At 48.6% G+C, this 21,049-nt stretch overlaps 1 protein-coding gene across 1 annotated transcript in view; it reads left to right on the top strand.

The window, feature by feature from the left end:
• The first annotated feature begins 7,183 nt into the window (after positions 1-7,183).
• The window catches only part of ATP1A3 (ATPase Na+/K+ transporting subunit alpha 3), a 35,514-nt gene continuing 21,648 nt past the window's right edge, over positions 7,184-21,049 (top strand). Inside the window, exons 1-11 of the mRNA XM_079985321.1 lie at positions 7,184-7,423; positions 14,230-14,358; positions 14,583-14,642; positions 15,470-15,673; positions 15,805-15,918; positions 16,546-16,680; positions 17,603-17,720; positions 18,592-18,860; positions 19,058-19,256; positions 20,160-20,269; positions 20,840-20,974. Of these exons, the coding sequence (XP_079841447.1) occupies positions 7,418-7,423; positions 14,230-14,358; positions 14,583-14,642; positions 15,470-15,673; positions 15,805-15,918; positions 16,546-16,680; positions 17,603-17,720; positions 18,592-18,860; positions 19,058-19,256; positions 20,160-20,269; positions 20,840-20,974 (1,479 nt within the window). The 5' untranslated portion in view covers positions 7,184-7,417. The remainder of the gene's footprint in view (positions 7,424-14,229; positions 14,359-14,582; positions 14,643-15,469; positions 15,674-15,804; positions 15,919-16,545; positions 16,681-17,602; positions 17,721-18,591; positions 18,861-19,057; positions 19,257-20,159; positions 20,270-20,839; positions 20,975-21,049) is intronic.

Here is a 21,049-nt window from a genome sequence, read left to right as displayed (position 1 = left end):
CAAATCCTAGAAACTCTGGTTTGCCTGTGTGTGTGTTAAGGGTCTCCCAACAGCTTCCGGCACCTCTAACGAACTACAGTTCCCAGGATTCTGGGAAGTTGTTGTGTGCGTGCGTGTGCTCCGAGAGAAGCGAAAGAAGGAGCACCCTGCTTGCTTCAAGCAGGAATGGAGCTGTCCATTTCAGCACCATCAACAAGGACTGCGTTGCAGGTCTTGGCCACAGATGGAATGCCAGCCATTTACAGCTCACAGCCAATCAGGTTCTAGAAGAGGCGGCTGTGATGGGAAGAGTTCTTGGCAAACTTTTCCTTTGAGAATTGAAAGGGAACGGGGCGGCGGCGGGGCGGGCGGGGGGGGGGAGGGAGGAGAAAAGGAACGATGGGAAACTGCCCAGAAAATTTCTATTGAAGGACAGTTTGGAAATGTATACAATAAATAATAAATAATAAGAATGGGCAAGGGCGAAATGGTTTGGGACGTGTGGTCAGAGCAGAGGAGCCCGGAGTAGGGGAAAGGCATGAGAAAGCAAGCGGCAAATGTCAATGAAATTGAACTGGAAAGATATTGTGTTGGCGTGACAAAGGCATATGAGTGTTGCCAGGAGTCTGCGGACATGATGGATTTCTTCTGGAATCTGCAAGTGAGCAAATGGAAACAGAGGTCACTGCACCCAAAAGATCCTGTCAACAATTAATAATAATAATAATAATAATAATAATAATAATAATAATAATAATATTTTAAACCCTGAGGATTTTACTGACATGCTTACATTTCTCCCATTGAAACTCATGGGATTCCAAAGAGCTTAACTTTGGCTAGATAATGTCCACAGGCAGTGGTAAAACTCAGAGTGGATTTTGTGAGCCAAAGTCCAGGGGCCCCCAACTGACAACCCAGAGAGCAGCAGTGTATGGGGTAGGAGCAGACAGGCCCAGCAACAGAAGCTGGGCTAATGATTAGCATGCCAGGACCCACGGAGGGTGATGTTGGTTCCTGCAGACATCCTTTCTTCTTATTTTTGAAAACGTATTAGAGTTGCAGGGTGGGTGGCCAGCCAGGCATATGTTTAGCTATGGATCTTCATTTTATTAACCAAGTTTGGGTGGGGGATATATCCTTCCCATGACAAAATGGTGCTTATTCTCAAATTGGCATGAGAACAGCAGGAGGAAACATAATTTCATTTCTGTGGTCATGATGGTGCTAGGATTCAAGTGAGTGTGAAAGGTAAAACTGCAGATGCTCAGAGCATTTTCCTTTCTTTTAAACAGCATTGGCAAACTTATTGTTTTGTTTGCTAACACATCAGGAATGTTGTGATAGTTGTGAAAAGTGTGGAGCGGCTGGTTGAGGGAGTAAAGAAATGTCAAGGTTGTGTTTCACAACTGAAGTTGTACATGTGGGGCAATTAAAGGGGGGCAATTAAAGCCACTAAGTCTAGGGGCTAAAACTACTTAGCTGTACCAGTGCCCATGGCACTTTTTGAGTGTCCAAAGTATACTGCACTTATGTGCTAGTAATCCTATAAGGGAGGTCAATTTCCTTAGGATTATATTGCAGCCCTGGAGCCAGTGGTCAGCTAGGTTAGGCATTGGCCATGGTCTTCAGAAGCTCAGAAGGATCCCTCAATGGACCAGCTTTGTGATCCTGCCACTTACCACCCTCTTGGTCTGCCCCCCGACAGACATTTCGGTGGTGGGTAAGTGGCGGTACCACTTTGGACCAGAAGCTGAAGTTGGTTTCTAGGCATGCTGTGGCTGCAGTTCTCTCTCTCTCTCTCTCTCTCTCTCTCTCTCTCTCTCTCTCTCTCCCTCTCTCTCTCTGCGCACGTGTGTGTGTTGGGGTGTGTAGAAATCCCCCGTTGTCAGCCCAGCTCTGATGGTCCCCCAGATTCTGGCACCGTATCTGATGATGGGGATCTGAGGCTGACAGATAGCAGTTTGGGCTGGATGACGTAACTGTTGGGTGGATTTGTAGCTGGTTGACTAACGGAACCCAAAGAATGCTCACTAATGGTTCCTCGTCAACCTGGAAAAAAATGACAAGTGGGGTGCCACAGTGTTCTGTCCTGGATTTGTTGTTGTTCAAGGTCTTTATAAACAACTTGGACAAAGGAGTTGAGGACAGCCTCATCAAATCTGCAGATGATACCAAACTGGGAGGGACAGCTAATACCTTAGGCTTAGAAGATAGATTCAGAATTCAACACAACAGATTGGAGACCTGGGCCAAACCTAACAAACTGAATCTCAGTAGGGACAAGTGCAAGGTTCTACACTTTGGCAGGATACAAGATGGGGGTCACCTGGCTTACCAGCAGTACATGTGAGAAGGATCTAGGGGTCTTAGTAGACCACATGCTTAACATAGGTCAACAGTGGGATGCAGCAGCAAAAAAAGCGAATGCTATTCTAGGTGGCATCAACAGAAGTATAGTGGAATACTGTGTCCAGTTCCGGGTGCCACATTTAAGAAGGATATTGACAAGCTGGAACATGTGCAGAGGAGGGGGCCAAGATGATCAAGGGTCTGGAAACCCAGCAGTTTGGGGCAGTTGAGGGACTTGGGTCCTTTTAGCCTGGAGAAGAGGAGAATGAGAGGAGGTATCATAGCCATCTTCAAATATCTCAAGGGCTGCCACATGGAAGAGGGAGCAAGCTTGTTTTCTCCTGCTCTGGAGGGTAGGACCCGGACCAATGGCTTCAAGTTACAAGAAATGATGGACTATATGGAAATGGTGGAAATGACTGGCAGAATCCGAGACCAGGGAGAAGAGTCGATGGAAGAAGATTGAAAAAAATTTAGAGTATATTTAAAAAAACATTGTAAAATTAATGAATGTTAGAAAGATGCTGGAATGAACTTACATGGTCTTAGCAGAAAGGTCATAAAGAATTATGTCAAAATGGATTGTTAATGGGTTAAAGTGTAAAATTTAAAGTTAAACTGTGTTAAGATAAATTATAGAACAAAATCTGAGAAAGAGGGAAAGGACTTGCTGAAACAATTATGAATTAAGAATACAAAAAAGGAGGCGCGAGGAAGTCATGGAAATAAGTAAATGAAAGATAAATATATGAAAATACTGGATGTTATTGTTTTTAAATGTTATTGTTTAGCTGTATTGTTTTTGGGTTTTCTCTTTTTTTTAGTATTGTATTTTCCTTTATTTTTGAAGTATTGTAATCTTTTTTATTACTATTTTTCTTTGTAATTGTTAAACTTTAATAAATATCTTAAAAAAAAAACAAGTTACAAGAAATGAGATTCTGACTAAACATCAGGAAGAACTTTCTGACATTAAGAGCTGTTAGGCAGTGGAACGGTCCTTCCTTGGAGGTTTATAAGCAGAGTTGACTGTCTGTCATGGATGCTTAAGCTGAGATTCCTGCATTGCCGGGGGTTGGAATAGATGACCTTCGGGGTCCCCTCCAACTCTACAAATCTATGATTCTAAGAGAATATTCTTTTCCTTTCCACCCCACTGACCACCAAATCACTTCATTGATTAAAACAGCTATTTATTTCTACAAAGAGTACATTATTATTATTATTATTATTATTATTATTATTATTATTATTATTATTTCACAGCCCTATTAATGTGTCTGGTACAGTGCTGAATCAGCAAAAAAAGGCAAAATAAGATTGATCACTGTCCCCTTGGAGTTTACATGCTAAAGAATGGCCAAAAAAAATGAGCAGAGAAATAGGGGAAGCTAGGGATTATGGGTAAGAAGTAAATGTAATCAAATACAGTTTTCACACTAGCCAAGGGACGGGGAATGGCTGAGTGTCCCTTCCCAGGTATTTCTTGATTCCTACCCCAAAACTGAATGCCAGCTAATTCATCCTACTGATGCCCTGGATAGGGAGAAAGATTATGTTAGGAGGCAGAGAGAGGATTAAGAAATCCACCCCTCTCTCTGGCCTCCACAAGCTTTTCACAGATGAGGGGTGCCTAAAGTTTATCCTCCGCCATATCAGGCCTTCTGAACCTGTGGCAAGCCCCTCCTCCCATTGGGCAGTGATCCTATTTGTCTTGCTGCCGTGGAAACCCCTTCCTTCTGTTGCCACAGTGACTCTGGGTCACATGGACTTCCCCCCTTGCCCAGTTGCCATGGAGATCAAATGAGGGATGATGGAGGCTGAGAAATGATGCTGGGGCCTAGATGCTCTTAATCCCTGACTCCAGTTTAGATCCAGGGAGACTATCAGGGTGGAGTTGGCACTAATCCCTAGGGAATAGGCCCTCCTTGCTCTGAAAAGAACTAGTAAACAGTTACCAGTCAGATAATACCATTGCTTCAATTCTTTTCTTTTTACAGGAGATGTTTACCTTGGATCTCACTGATGGGGTGGTGGTTTGGGGGAGAATTGTAATCTGACTCACTAGAGTTTGATTTCATCACAGTAAAGCTTGATTTTTAACTCTTTCCCAGAGTCCTCAGATCTTTATTTCATAGCCCCAAGAACTTACTGAGAGCCCCACTTGAACCAAACGTAGCTTTTCCAAGGAAGGTCAAGATAGAAGCTTTGATTGTTTTCTTGCTTGTTTATTGCAGGGGCAGGGAAATGTTTTGCAAGCTTCTTGCAAGTGGTAGGGTATTCACATCTGTGTAATGGCCATGTTGTGGCACTGTACAGGTGTCTGGTCAGGCCAGAGGCATTCAGGTCCCTGTGAACATGTCCTACTATATTCCAGGTCCTGTCTCCATGAGACTATAATGCCAGACTAGTTTGTGAGGTACAGTAGTTTTGGACTTCAGCGTCCATCATCACTGACCACTGGCCATGTTGACAGGGACAGATGGGAATTGCAGCCTGATGCAACTGAAGCGCACCAGGTTTGCAAAGGCTGGGACATCCTCCTTAAGAGCGGAAACAATGTGAGGTCGAACTGGTGCAGAGTAAAGTGCAACTAACTCCTAGCTGCGACGACTTGCAAGGTGTGGTTTTACAAATGCAGCCTAAAATTGTGTTAGTTTTCTTTGTAGGTACACAACAGTGCTGACTCATGTTCACTGCAGTCCTGAGATCCTTTTCACACGAACAGCTGCCAAGCAGAGAATTCCACATTCAATACCGATGTCTTCAAACAAACAAACAAACAAACAAACAAACAAACAAACAAACATTATCAGCTTAAAGGGAAGCCTTAGTGCAATGCAGGTTCTGTGACTGATGGGGTGAAATGTGGCAAGGACTGTGAGGCCACATATTTTATGTGCAGTTAGGAAAGTGGGGTGGGGTGTGTGTGTGTGTGTGTGTGTGTGTGTAAATGCACAAACCAGAGGATCCACTTATATTTCAGGAAAAACAAAACATGTGTTCAGATGGTATCACTGCACATTAGCAGTGGTTTCATACCAATTCAAATATCATGGTTTATCCCCAAGGAGTCCTGGGAATTGTCGGTTGGTTAAGGTGCCAATCATTCTCCAATGGTTATGTCTGGAAAACTCTCTTTGTTAACAATCTCTATATTACTGTGTATGTTTTTGGAGGTTAGTAAAGGTAAAGGGACCCCTGACTCTTAGATCCAGTCGTGACCGACTCTAGGGTTGCGGCACTCATCTGGCTTTATTGGCTGAGGGAGCCGGTGAACAGCTTCCGGGTCATGTGGCCAGCATGACTAAGCCACTTCTGGCGAACCAGAGCAGCTCATGGAAACGCCGTTTACCTTCCCGCTGGAGCGGTAGCTATTTATCTACTTGCACTTTGACGTGCTTTCGAACTGCTAGGTTGGCAGGAGCAGGGACCGAGCAATGGGAGCTCGCCCCGTCACGGGGATTAAAACCGCCGACCTTCTGATCAGCAAGTCCTAGGCTCTGTGGTTTAATCCACAGCGCCACCCATGTCCCTTTTGGAGGTTAAGAGGCTGTAAATCTCCCAGTCAGCAGCTATTTCCCCCCAGAGGGTCAGTTTGCAGGCTCCTCGCTCTGTGAGTTTGGCCAGATTTGGCTCCCCGAGCACAGATTACATTCACACTCCACATGGCTTCCCTGCAAAGAATCCGGGGAACTGTGGTTTCTTAAGGGTGCTGGGAATTGTTGTCCTGCAGGGGGGGGGGACTACAACTCCCAGGATTCTTTGGTGGGAGGAGCAATGTGCTTTAAATGGATGGTCTGGATGTGACCTCTGTATCTGAAGGGGTTACTGGTTTTATTTATATAGCTGCCCTATACTAAATCAGAGGAATAGCCTCTCCAGCCCGGTGTGCTGCCTAATCTGACCTGCAGTGGCTCTCCAGGATTCCTGGAGAAGAGAAGGCGCTTTCCTCCCACGTGCTCCCTGATCCTTTTAACTGGAGAGGCCAGGGATTGAACCTGAGACCTTCAGGCCGGCAACGCATGTGCTCAGCCACTGAGCTATGACCTCCCTCTCTCCCTTCTCCTCGAGTTTATTCCCCAGAAAATATATCTGAATGGCACTGGTTCCCATAGGGTTTGTTTGGGAGAGAGGGGAACACAGTGTGTTGGGGAATCACGATTGTGTGTTCTTAGGATATTTCGGCACATCGTGCATTGTTTTGATGCGGTGTGGTGTGTGTACAGGTTGGGGAGGCGAATTGTGCTTCTGAGGGGTGATGTGGAGCAATGCGGCGTCGGTCCTGGTGAGGGGGGTGTCCTCATTTCAGGTTGGCAGTAGCCCTCAGATATGAAAGGCCTCCGATGCATGTTTGTCACCTGCTTTGAGAAGGGTTTGGGGATTCCGGCTGCCTCTGAGGGACAGGCACATTGTCACATTTGTGGGTCTCCGTATTCTGTGCAGTTCAGAAGATGCGTTGTGGTTTTGGCATGTCGTGGGGGTGGGGTGACACTTTGCCTTTTGGGGACAATTGGATGGGGTTTGAAGTGTGTGCATACAGAGGCCTGTGGTGAACCGAGAGGCTGTGGGATTCTCCGGAGACTGCGATCCAGCAGAGTTTGGCATATTCCCAATAATTTGTGTGTGTGTGTGTGTGCTTTGATTTTGAGGGTCCCCATCAACCGGTTTGGTTTGGGGCAGATTGTGCAGGCCAGGCTTGGGGGATCCCCTGCCCCTTCTCTCCCCACCTTGGGCAAGGTGAATTCTGCAGTAAAAGGGGCGGGGCTTGCTGGTGGGTCGGGGTGGGTGCATGAGGGGGAGAGGAGCTGCTGATTGGCTGTTGTGCTGCCCTGGCTCAGACAGCAGCGGCAGGAGTGCGTCGAGTTCTGTCCTTCCGCGCCTGGCAGCCGTGGGCACAGCATCCCTGGCTGCGGCGCAGGCAGCTCCCTCCTCTCCCCTCTGTCTGTCTCACTCTTTCTCTCTCCCTTTCTCTTTCGTTCTCTTTTTCCCATTCCATCCATCCATCCATCCATCCTCCTGCCTGCCTGCCAGACACCCCCAGGAGAGTCTGGGTCATCCAGACTGAGACGCCCAAGCCGCCAACATGGGGGTAAGTAGCGCATTCCTCTCTTTTTGTGTCTCTCTCTGTGTAGCGAAGCAATACCCCCTGATCAGCACACCTTGGGGTTTCTGTGCATCATTGCACCTGTATATACCGATGGGCAGCCTTGCTGTGCCCTTGTGTTGCGTACTTGCGCTTCTAAACACGCCTCCTTGCCCGCATTGCATGCACGCGTGTGGCCGCGTGCGCACGACGCTGTACATCCGCATCTCTCTCTCTCTCGCACACACGCGCCATCCCTGTATCTGCCGCTGGCTTACCTCGCTCTCACCCACCTCCTGATGACACATACCTCGAATTCTGCTCGCTTGCGCTTCACATATACAGCAGGGAAATGTCTGTGCAATCCGCGCATATGTGTCTATGCGCACTCGTGTACGGTGCCCGTGTGACTCCTTCATCCCGTGGATCGCTGTGGATCATGATTTTGTGCGGTGTGCCCCGGCATGTATTTGTATGTGTCTGCGCATGGGGGGAGCGCATGTGTCCCTCTGCAACGGAGGAGCTGGTACCCGTATGAAGCACCCTCCGCCCCCACCCTGCCGGTCACCTTCTCTTCCCCTCTGCCGGCTCCATGCTCACACGCAGCACATCTCTGTCCTTGTCCTTGGAGACAGCGAGGGCTGCGAGACCATTTTCCCCCCTGCGTCCCTCCCTCTTTCCTTCTCCGCATCCGCTAGGATGTGTGGATCTCGCCCTGACAGTTCAGGGCATATTTTTAGCTGTGCTGCGATAAACAAAAAGCTTATCATCCATTGGAAAGTGGTGTCCGCGCAGCGAGATTCATGATTTGGTGATGATGATGTGAGATTCATGTCTTAGGAACCGAGACTCTCCTTCCTGGGTGTATGTTTTTGGAGAGGGGTGTCTGGAATTTGGGGCGCTTTTTTTGACTTGGATTTCTTGGTGGGGGGCGGCGGAAGGGGATGATAAAACCTTGCAGAGAGAGGGAAAGGGGCTGGCGGGGAAATAGCAGGCAGATCTCTCCCTCCCCATGGGTGACAAGATGTCAGCGCCGGATGGAGAGATGAAGGAGAAAGGATGAGTCATTGGGCTGGAGGTGGGGGGAGAAAGAGAGAGAGAGAGGGGAAGGAATGGAGGATGAGAGATGATGAGCAAAGGAGAGGAAGAGGGGGAAAGGAGAGGCAGGTTTAGAGGAATGGAAAAAGATGGAGCGAAGAAAGGGAAAGCACAGGAAATGATCGCCAGGCACCCAAAGGCGGTGTTCGGGAGAGGAGGGCGCTGTTATTTCCCCCTCATTGATATTCAGGAGCTGTTCTCTCCTCTGGACGGGGGGGCAGGTGCTAGTGGGGGCTGCGGCATCAGAAGGCAGCAGCAGCAGCCCCCCTCTTTTTGTGTAGGTGGCGCCAGAAGGGGGGCCCAAACAAGAAACTCACCCCCACCCGTCCCCCTATTTCTGAACTTCTATCATCAATATATGCTGCTGCTGCTGCTGCTGTTGTTGTTGTTATTATTATTATTATTAAAATTTCTCACCCACCTAGAAATATACTTTGCCCATTTGGTGTCCTTTAGCAACACAGTCCTAGGAGCGTCCAGTGACAGAGAAATTCATTTAGGAAGGTCACCTTTCCTGTTCACATCCGCCGCCCCCCGCAACGCCACCTTTCCTAGCCTTTGCAACATCCAGCAAAGGGATGTTGTTTGGAAACGGAGGAGGCCGGAGGAATGGATCTGGGGTGCTTTCTATATCCCTTGCGCCTCGATCATCACCAGGAATGGGAGACATAAACGGGATAGGATTCCCTCTCTACGCGCAAATAAATTCCTGATGTTTCCCAGCGGGAGGAGAGTGGGGAATCTAGCATTAAACGTCCCTATCTTTGGCTGGGCTGGGGGCTGGGGAGAGAATGCAAGAGGAGAAAGAAACAGACTGGGGTCAGAGGAATGATGGCGCGGATTTCCAAAAGACAAGCACTCTTGTCTGGGTATGTGTGTGTGGCTGCGGGGAGCGGGGGGGGGGAAGGGAAAGCATATGGGCAGAGAGCAGCTAATCCGCCTTCCTTTCTGGCAAGAGGGAGGGGGCACATCAAAGAGACGGGGAGAGAGAGGGCACCATTGCAGCAGCTGTAACCTTGCAAAGAGCAGGAAGGGGAGAGGTGGAACCGGGGGAGGGGGGAGAGACAGGATGGGGAGGCGGAAATGCATAAGACCATCGAGTGGGAACGGGGTTCTTTAGCCGGGGATGCACCATTATTAAGCTTTCCTTTTCCCCCTGAAGAGAAAGCGAGGGGGAGGGATTGATGGCTTCTCAGCCTCCCCTTCTGCTTCCCCCTCCCACATGAGGTTTCCCCCCCGCCCTCGCTGCCTCCAGTCCCCTTTACAGGCTCCTATATTTGGTGTCTGCGGATAAGGAGAGGCAAGCTCTTGTTGCCAGCCTCTCTCTGCAGCAAAGAGAGGAAGGGTGGGTTTTTTTGTGGGAGTGGGTAGGAAATACTGGGAAAAAGAGAAGCTGGACAGAGAGAGGGGGGTTATTCTAGGCCTTGTTTAATATATTATGGGCCTTGGAAAAGGAAAAGGAAAACGCATCTGGCTCCCTAGATCTGCTTCACCATCCCTCATTTCTTGGCTGTGGGAGTTTCAGGGCCTAGGGAGAAAGGGATTCCCAAGCCAGACCAATGTATTCCCTCTGATTTTTATAGGGAAGAGACACCCTCTTTCTTCCCCCTTCCTCCCCAGGCCAGCCTCTCCCCCCCCCCCCGCCTCATCTTGCCTGGGTCACCCTGACGCAGTCGCTCCCTCCCCAGGAATTCATTCCGGAGCCCTGCAAAGGCAGCCAGAGGGTGCGGAAGGTGTCTTGTCCCTTTGGCGGGGGATTTGCATTTGCTAGCCTTCTTCATCTGCCTCTTCCTCCTCCTCCTCCTCCTCCTCCTCACTTGGCACAGGGCTCTGCGGCTGGTGAGCCTTGCTGCAGCGCTGGCACCATGCCAGGGATTTCTCCCTTCCTTCCGTCGCAGCGCCGCAGAATATGGGGGTGGCGGTCAGGCCTGATGGAGCTGGGGAGGCCGGCGGGCACCTTGCCGGGTGCCGGGTGGCCAGAGACCCTCCCCCCAAGCTAGGCACACCCCTCCACAAAAGCCCCCTATCTCCAGCTCAGAGTAACCAATTGCCTTTAGTCATCTCCCAGAAATACATCAGCAGGTTTGGTCCACAGAGACATCCTCTTTTTATAGGAGGATGGATGGGTTCCTATTCTCTGTACTGCAGTATGCCACATCCCCCCCAACCCCCCCCCAAGGGGCAACTGTGGGAGCTTATAAACTCTCCTTTCTCAACCATTGAGCTTATCAAGACTTGGGACACTTTGCTCAGGGAATACAGTACTGCATTCTAACCACATGCCCCACCAACTGCTTTCCAGGTCTCTTGGGGGGGGAGAGACACCTTGTGTGAGACTGCGGTATTCTCCACTGTAGGAAATCTGGTAGACATCAGAGTGTGCCACTCTCATGCACACAACTAGTCCAGAAATGGACATGTATATGCAAACTGCATATATCTGCATACTGGGAAGGAAAGCACATTGGAAAAGCATTGGGGTGTTGGTGGTTCGATTAGCAATGATAAAGCATTATTTTTCTTCCTCTGTGATTCTGTGCATATTTTGTTCACGGTTGCACATGCAAGAGAGAGGCTTGTCTGGGCTTCTAAGTGTATCGCATGCCTGCCTTGGCCCTTGGTAGCTTGGGGCCTCAGTACATGTGAATATCTGTAAATGTCAGCCTCGCCATTTTGTGTGTGTGTGGGGGGGATTCTACATGTGCATGTATACTGATTAGCATGTCTAAGGGTGTGCATGCTTCATATACTCTGCTCTCAGGCTGTATACCGCTCTTTCCAAACATCTCAGCTTTCTGCCAACGCTTTGAATTGCAATGGGTGTTCTGATAGGGACATGGGTGAATGAGGACGTCTGTTGAGGTTCCCTCACCCGGAACGGTCATCTGATGACCGGCAGGAGGACAACCCCACTCTCAGTCACAAATCAAGGCCCAAGCTTTTTGCTCATCGGCACTTCTGGCAAAGGGCATCTCAAAGTCAGTCAAGGTCATGGAATATCCTCCTTGGGCCTTAGGAGCACATTTATTCCCTGCATCCTCCTCTTACGTGGATAATGGCCAGGCCAGACTTTAGAGATGAAACTGAATCACAAGCCTATAGATTCCCCTCCCTTTTTCAGAAAGCACACACCTTTCCTCTCACCCTGTTCAGTTCTTAGTGAATCATCTTCTAGGATTGGGCCTGGAGAAGGAAGACAGTTTGGAGCTGCGTTCAGATAGAAGTTTTCAGAGATGTGTAAGGTGGAACGATGGGACCACCACTGTTGCTTGTGGTGGCCAGACTCCATCACCACCCTGTCCTGCCATAGTTCAGAGTCAAACAGGTTCTGCAGATTTTTTGAAATGGGGAATCCTACAAAACCTGCTTCACTGAAGAATGCAGGTGGGCAGAAGAACTTTGGTCAAAAGAGTGTCAGGGGGCAAAAGTACAGTCTGCACACAACTGCAGGTCGTTTTCCTTCCCTTGGTCAGATGAAGTTCTGTCTCAGATGGGTCAAGGGCATAGACAAGAAGCAAAGGGCGGAATAGGAGATCTCACAAATCTCAACCTGCTAGCAATGCCCTCATGTGGGGAACTCCCTGGCAACTACCAATTCTGTTTGCTGAAGATATTGAAAGGATAGGATATTTCTGTAGGAAGAGACCTTAGGCCTCAAGCTCTTCTTGTTGCTCCAAAAATCCATGTGCATTAGTTTCTATTCCCCGGTGAAGAAGGAAAGGCGCTTTGTGCATGCTCAGAAGCACCCAGTACTGCGCCTGTTCCAGTGGTGCACCAGGGCTTTTATTAAGCCAGAACTCTGTTCTGCCACCTCTTTGTAGCATACCAGAAGCTGTATATTGGCACAGCGGCCAGAGTTGTGTGACAGAGGCGATGTAATGTAGCTGCAGCGATGCCAGTGGTGGGGCGATCAGGTGGAGCTCCCCCCTAAAAATCCTGACATCTGGGTTGTCCGTCAAAAAAAGAGTGGGAGTTCCTGCACCTCTTTTTCTATATAAAAAAAGGACTGTTGTGCATGTATGACAAGGTGCACAGGTTCTGCAGTTAAGGCTTACCATGAATTAAACCTTTGAAAAAGTGCATCTTTCTCAAGTGTTCAAAGCACTCTACATATAATATTTCAGTTATGCTCCTCTGTATTCTGTAAGGCAGGCTAGTCGAAGATCTGAGAGGTTGAGAGCGCGTGTCTTGCCCAAGAGTACCCAGTGAGTTCAGTAGCTGAGATCTTTCCATCTCACAGCTCATTGCCATAGTCCCTGCATGACAGCAGCATCAGACAAGCACATGATGCTCTGATCATGTGCACCCCCAGAAATGCATGCATGGAAACAGGCTCCTCTGATACACTGGGCTCGAAACCTGGCATGCAGCAGGTTACATTGTGTGCAGTTACCAAGGCACCTAACACGGATGCGAATTCTGACACCGTCTTTGAGTCCATGTGTGCAGGGCTCAACGGTTTGCCCTCAGAAAGCACAAACTAACCCCTGAGCGGGAACGCACGCGCAGCTCTGATTGCGCAGATCGGCATGATGCACAGCAGTGCGTATGTGGATCCTGGAGGGCCAAAGGGCTCAACACACATCAAATGCTGTTGTAGATGCAGTTGCAGTTGATCAGCAGGCAAAGCAGCATAATTCTGGGTCAGTTCATCCAGCCTAGTATTGTCTCAAGCAGAGGGCTTCCCCAGCTCTTTGTCCTGAGATAACCTTTAAGTGGAGGTGCCAAGAACTAACCATGGGGCCTTCTGCATGCCAAGCACATGCTCTGCCACTGAGCTTTGCCTTAGCCAGCTCCTTAGCAAGATGCCACCCTTCCAGGTCTCCTACTTCCCTTACAGGAGCCCTGCAGGGCTTCTTCCATCTTCTCCTGGCCACAAATTAAAAGAGGAAGAAGGAACGGCTTCATTTAGTTAGTTGAATTTCTGGAGAGACAACAACACTAAAACCACAACCCAATAAAAACCAGTAAGTGGATTAAACAAAGGACAAAGATAAATATATAGTATTAATTGTTTTAGGCCAGTGTCCGCTTAAGCCCGTGAAGAATTGTGCTGCTGGAGCAGACCGTGGGAGCCGGCTAATCCAGCATTTTGATCCAACAAATGTTCCTTAAAGCTCACGAGCAAAGCATGAAGGTGATAGCTTATTGTTTAGCTCTGGTATTTGAGAATCAGAGATATACTGTTCCTGAACACCGAAGTTCCATTTATCTGCCAGTGCTAATAGACCCCAATAGTTCTCTGTGAATTTCTCTAATCCTTCTGTTCAAGCTAGTGGAGATTACTGTGTTCCATAAACCAATTATGCTCTGTGTGAATTAGGTCTTGCAAAATACCTTGTTGTTCTATGGACTCTTCCTATACAGCAGGGAGCCTATGGCATGGTCAGTGGTCAGGGAAGATGGGAATTGTAGCCAAACCTACAACTGGAAAGTCACAGGTCCCCCATCCTAACATATAGCCAGGAGAGATTTATTGGCTGGTCTCAGTGGTTGTGATGAAGCATAGGAGACGTTTCTTTTGATGATAAGGACTCTTGAACCTTTGGGTGCTAATGGGAGCTGCTTCCATACACAGATAGCTGGGTCTGGGATGCTTCTGCACTGCGGTCTATGTGAAACAATTGTACCAATAATGGTGTTGGTTTAGGGGCTGACATTCTAGCGTGTGGCATTTCACCCCCTCGTCTCTGTTTCCTTCTTCCCTCATATAGTACGGCCGCTCAGATAGCTACCGCGTGGCAACCACGCAAGACAAGCATGATGAGAACTCTTCGCCGAAGAAGAGCAAAGCGCAGCAGAAGATCCGAGATCTGGATGATCTTAAGAAGGAGGTGGCGATGGTAAGTTGATGGTCTGGCACAGCGTGGAGAGGCTGGGGAGGCAGCGCAGATGTAGGAACATGTGTGGCCTGCTCTTGACCAGTAGATGGTGCTGCAGAGGAGGCTGGGGCATCTAACATCGCAGCAGTAGGGAGGACTTTTGTGGGGCAGAAGATCTGGGGCAGTCAGTGGAGACACCACCTGATTCTCTCTCTCTCTCTCTCTCTCTCTCTGGTGTTTTTCAGACCGAGCATAAAATGTCCATTGAAGAAGTGTGCCGGAAATACAACACAGACTGTGTGCAGGTGAAGGAAGCTATGGATTTCATCCAAGGCGTGATGCTCAACTTTGCTTCCTTAAGGGTTGGGTTGGCGAGTGCTGCCTCGCCCTCCTGGCTAGTGGGGTATTGACGTGGGGGAAAACAGCTGGCTGGCAGAGGTGGCCAGCAAGGGACCTGGGCAGTAGCTACCTATGTGGAACAGAATGACCCTGCAGGATTGTGGGAGCTGATCTTTATTTTCTAGATAGAATTGAGGGGGCAGGATGAACAGAGCAGTATTAGGTGCTTTATCAATCATCCAGTCAATCAATCAATCAATCAATCAATCAATCAATCGCCAGCAGACAATAGCCAATCAACAGCCAATAACAATAGCCGATTATTCAAAAGCTAATAATTTCAGAGGTGCTGCAGCCTCTAAAGCAGAACCTGACAGGAAAGTATGGGAAGCCCTATGCCTGGTATAGGTAAACTCAGCCCTCCAGATGTTTTGAGACTACAGTTCCCATCATCCCTGACTACTGGTCCTGTTAACTAGGGATGATGGGAGTTGTAGTTCCAAAACATCTGGAGGGCCGAGTTTGCCTATGCCTGCCCTATGCAGAATGAAGACAAGAAAAAGGGTGCCCTTAAGGCACATGGCTTCTCCCAAAGAATCCTGGGAACTGTAGTTTACACCCCACAGAGCTATAATTCCCAGTAACCTTAACAAACTACAATTACCAGGATTCTCTGGAGGGAATTCATGTGCTTTAAATTTATGGTGGGTGTGCAGCAGGTGGCGGATGGGGGTTCAGAGACACCTGTCCTCAAGGGAAGTGGGGATTTATTTTGTCTGTCTCCCTCTCTCAGGGTCTGACCCACAGCAAAGCCCAAGAGATCTTGGCCCGAGATGGCCCCAATGCACTCACCCCGCCCCCCACCACTCCCGAATGGGTAAAGTTTTGCCGCCAGCTCTTTGGGGGTTTCTCCATCCTCTTGTGGATCGGTGCCATCCTCTGCTTCTTGGCCTATGGCATCCAGGCAGGAACTGAGGACGACCCAGCGGGAGACAATGTAAGTTCTGGGGGAATGGCATCTGGGGTGGGGGCATGGAGGAAAGAACAGGGAGGCAAGGCAGAGGGGACGGGACCCCATGCAGCTTCTGAGACGCCAACATCCTCTTTCTGCTCCTGCCCTTTGTACAGCTGTACCTGGGTATCGTCTTGGCTGCTGTTGTCATCATCACCGGCTGCTTCTCCTACTACCAAGAAGCCAAAAGTTCTAAGATCATGGAGTCGTTCAAGAACATGGTGCCCCAGGTATGAGAGGAGGAACAAAGAGTTGAGTGAATTGCATGGGCCCATCCTATGAGTCCTACCAGCAGGTAACCAATAGCAGGGTGTGAAACCCTCTCTCCAACTGAACTCCAAACTTTGCCCATGGCCCATGAGATTTTGCCAGGATTGATGCATGAACTTCCAGCTGCAATGATGGCTCCAGCCTTTACACTCTAGGGTTCCATCCTGGCTCCACCACCCCTGTCCCATCAGGCTTAGCCATGGCCCACCAGATTCCACTTTGTCTATGTCAAGTAGTGATAGCAATATCTCACAATGAACTAGAAGATACACCTGCATTTTGGACATCGGGTCTCCCACCTGTGAAATGGGAAGAGAAGTACAAAAACAACCCTGCCCCAGTGTGAATAAATTACACATTAATGATCCATTGCAGACTGGTACTGTTTGTTATAGACGGGTCCTTCACAGGTTGGAAGTGCTGCTACGTGTGTGATGAGTCTTAACAACATGAGTGATAACCCTATTACTTCCATCTCTCTTGGAGACGATGCTCTAAGGTGATGTGTTTTAGGGGATCTGTGTGCCAGTAGCCGAGAACCCAGAATGTCTGCCTACCTACCTGAGCCTGCCTCTCTTACCCTGCAGCAAGCCCTGGTCATCCGGGAAGGCGAGAAGATGCAGCTCAATGCCGAAGATGTGGTGGTTGGCGATCTGGTAGAGGTGAAAGGGGGAGACAGGGTCCCGGCGGATCTCAGGATCATCTCGGCTCATGGCTGTAAGGTGAGATCTGCCCCCCTCCCCATACCCTCCACACCAGTGTCTCCAGCCCTCTGCTTCTCAACAGGCATCCGGGACCACCGTCAAGGTGTCTTTTGCCATTGGTTTTCTCCCATTCTGAACCAAACATTGCCCTGTTCTTGCACTACCAGTTAGAGCTGTGCTGGTCCATTTAACAGCCTAGTCAATGAATTAATTCAATGAGCATAGATACGCATGAAGAAAAAGAAAAAGAAAACCCAAATGGTTCTGAAGAAAATTGCTTTATTTTAGATAATGCATAAGGCATCCTCTTAAAGAAGCATCCCCTTTTCTCCCTCCCTAAGGGGAATATCTAAAGCAGGCATCCCAAAACTCAGCCCTCCAGATGTTTTGGGACTACAACTCCCATCATCCCTAGCTAACAGGACCAGTGGTCAGGGATGATGGGAACTGTAGTCCCAAAACATCTGGAGGGCTAATTTTGGGGATTCCTGATCTAAAGCAACTGTGGCTCATCTTAGTTTGCATATGTATTTGCTGTAAAAATTATTTATTCATAAAAAAAATCTGCAACCTGCTTTAGTCAGTGGCACATATTTTGAGCCAATATTTTTAAATTGCTTAATCCACATTGCAACCCTAAAACCATGAAGCGAAGGTTTTTGGTTTGTTTGGTTGTTGTTGTTTTTAAAAAACATGACAACTTCACAATGCATTGGGCCTCACCTTTGCCGGAATTTCATAATATATGAAGCAGCTGTGCTTCAGAGCCAAAACTTAAACTTAATCTTGAAAGTCAGACTTTGAGAGCCTTCAGTTTATTACATACAACGTTTGAGAATTTAAAAATCTAACATGCAAATTTCCACATCGAAGTTAGAACTGAATTTTTAGAACTTTCTTAGGGGAAAAAAGAACTAAATGTGCAGTGTTTTCTCTCCAGGTGGACAACTCCTCACTGACTGGTGAATCAGAGCCTCAGACGCGATCTCCTGATTGCACCCATGACAACCCTCTGGAGACAAGGAACATCACTTTCTTCTCTACCAACTGTGTAGAAGGTACAGCCAGAGTTTTATCTGCAGATGTGAGTGTGTATAGGAAGCATTTGGAGAAGAGCCTGGGAGAAACCCTCACAAGGTTGCATTGCTATGATGGAGGGCCTGTCCACATTGATAGACCTCAATTAGCTTAATGGCCCCTCCTTTTCTCCAAGGAACCTTGGGAACTGTAGTTCTGCAAGGGGAAATAGGGATTTTTAACAGTACGGTTGCTAGCGGGAATGAGAGCTTGTTAGCATAGAACACCTGTGCTCTGAGATCCGAAAACTGGTTGCCCATCTGCTACTGGGCCAAGTTCAAGGTGTTAGTATATGGAGCCCTTAACAACTTGGGACCAGTTTACCTATGAGATCGCCTTGCGCTGCATGAACCCAAATCAGCTGCTTTGATCGGTGAAATGGGCACTACGACAGCTGCCACATTTGACCCCTTCCGCATTTGATCGCTGAGTGTGGCAGCACCTAACCTTGGGAACTCCTTGCCCACTGAGATCAACCAGGCGTCTTCACAGAACTCTTTTGGGCGCCTGCTAAAAGTGGTCTTGTTTAGACAAGCCTGGCCAGATGCTTAGTAGGTAGAGGCCATTTTAATCTGTTTTAGAATTTTAACTTTGGTACAGTTTAAAGTAGAGCTGCAATTTTTTCTTGTTTCAACTTTCTGGAAACTGTTTTGCGGTAGGGTTGTGTGTTTTTTTTAACAATCAAGCAGGGTATAATTTTTTTGTTCTAACCAATTAACTCACTCTCTCCTGCCTAACAACAGTTCTCAAGATTATTTTTCGGGGTGGTGGTGTTGGTGGTAACAACTATTAAACTGGCAGAAACCTGGTAGGAATCCGTGGTGCCCATCAAGTTGTCTCTCATCTCACCAGGCACGGCACGCGGGGTCGTCATCGCCACAGGGGACCGCACCGTGATGGGCCGAATTGCCACACTCGCCTCGGGCTTGGAAGTTGGCAAGACCCCCATTGCAAGGGAGATCGAGCACTTCATCCAGCTGATCACCGGCGTGGCTGTCTTTTTGGGGGTTTCCTTCTTCGTCCTCTCTCTGATTCTGGGCTACACCTGGCTGGAAGCTGTCATCTTCCTCATTGGCATCATTGTGGCCAACGTCCCCGAGGGGCTCCTGGCTACAGTCACCGTAAGTAACTCGGGGCTGTAAATGTTCTATGGAGAAGGCAATCTAGGTCTGCAGCTGGAAATCTTGTGGGGAGAGAGATCTGGCAAGGGGTGGCATTTTAAGTCCACGCAAAATGGCAAATCCCTACCTCCAGCTTGCCCTAGTATGTTTAAATCAAAGTGCTTTAACCACCTCTGACTCGTGTTTCTCCCCTCAAGGTATGTCTGACCTTGACAGCCAAACGCATGGCCCGTAAGAATTGCTTGGTGAAGAACTTGGAAGCCGTCGAGACCCTGGGCTCCACCTCCACCATCTGCTCAGACAAAACTGGGACCCTGACTCAGAACCGTATGACCGTTGCCCACATGTGGTTCGACAACCAGATCCACGAGGCTGATACTACTGAGGACCAGTCTGGTGAGGGCAGGAAGTGTACCCCTTGTTGGTCTTGGGGTGGGGTGTGCGATGAGAAGTTGGCATGATGCATCTTCTTGTGTGAGGCATTGTGAAATGGGGCAGCTCCTGTCTCTCTAGATTTTTCTCCTCACCCCATTCTCCAGTTCCTCTCAGGCCACATCCGCACCATAAATTTAAAGCACTGTGAACGCTGCTTTCACAGTCATTCCCCAAAGAATTCTGGGAACTGTGTTTTGTTGTGGGTGCTAAGAGTTGTTAGGAGAGCCTCACAGAGCTACAATTCCCAGAGTTTCCTGTGAAGAGGGATTGACTGTTAATTCTGTAGCTCTGTGAGGGGAATATGGGGTGTCCTAACAACTTTCAGAGGGGACGCAGGTGGCGCTGTGGGTTAAAGCCTCAGCGCCTAGGGCTTGCCGATCGAAAGGTCGGCGGTTCGAATCCCTGCGGCGGGGTGCGCTCCTGCTGCTCGGTCCCAGCGCCTGCCAACCTAGCAGTTCGAAAGCACCTCCGGGTGCAAGTAGATAAATAGGGACCGCTTACCAGCGGGAAGGTAAACGGCATTTCCGTGTGCGGCTCTGGCCAGAGCAGCGATGTCACGCTGGCCACGTGACCCGGAAGTGTCTCCGGACAGCGCTGGCCCCTGGCCTCTTAAGTGAGATGGGCGCACAACCCCAGAGTCTGTCAAGACTGGCCCGTACGGGCAGGGTTACCTTTACCTTTACCTTTTTAACAACTTTCAGCACCCTTAACAGAATTCTTTGGGGTAAATCATGACTGTTGAAGTAGCATCGTAGTATTTTAATGGAGTGGATGCGGCCTTGGTTCTACAGCCCAGTTCCATTTCCTCCCTCAGCCTAGAACGTCTCTGTTCAGTCCTTTCATCTGACCTCCCCTTCTTTGTAGGCACGGCCTTCGACAAGAGTTCTGCCACCTGGGTGGCTTTGTCCCACATTGCAGGGCTTTGCAACCGAGCTGTCTTCAAGGGAGGTCAGGAAAATGTGCCCATCCTCAAGGTGAGAGCAAGACACCGTGAGAGAATGTGAAGGACACCATAGTTGGGTCTCAACTGGGAGGTGAAAAGTCAGGTATTGGGGTGGCACTTGGACCTACGCTGAATATTATTTCAGACCAAGATGCCCTTGGTGTAGTTAGGTTTAAAGGTGGGTGTCCTCATTTCTCTCATCTCCTTACTTGAGTGATAATAATAGTAGTAATAATAATTAATTCTACTATTATGTATCAGCTTCCACACACGTCTTAAGGTGATGTACGAGATTCGACAACAACACAGAAAATAACAGATAGATAAATTTAAAAACAATACAAAGCAGCACCCATGGCAGAGATCATTCAATTAGGAAAGCTTTTCGGAACAGAAATGTCTTTGGTTGTTCCGGAAAATAGCATCATCCTGGGTTGACAGTCTGAAGTGTGTGAGATATGGAGGGTGGCCATGAGGGAAAGAGATTACAAAAGATTGCTGTGACTTCTTCCAAGCAAAGGAATGTGGTAGATGAGGGGTGCACTGTGAGAGAGGGAAATGGCCGCCTCCCTGGTTTAAAAGAGCCTCCATTTCTTCACAGCGTGACGTGGCAGGAGATGCTTCTGAGTCCGCCCTGCTAAAGTGCATTGAGCTCTCGTCTGGATCCGTCAAGCTGATGAGGGAGAAAAACAAGAAAGTGGCTGAGATCCCGTTCAACTCCACCAACAAATACCAGGTATAATGTCTCAGGGTGGCCCTGTCAACCTTCAAAATGGTGTCAGCTATGCTAAGAGGTCCAGGGCAAGGTGAC

This window comes from Podarcis cretensis (genome assembly GCF_951804945.1).
Source record: "Podarcis cretensis genome assembly, chromosome: 8".
NCBI classification, from domain to species: domain Eukaryota; kingdom Metazoa; phylum Chordata; class Lepidosauria; order Squamata; family Lacertidae; genus Podarcis; species Podarcis cretensis.
Note: the sequence above shows the minus strand (reverse complement) of the source record. Positions and strands in the feature narration are given on the sequence as shown.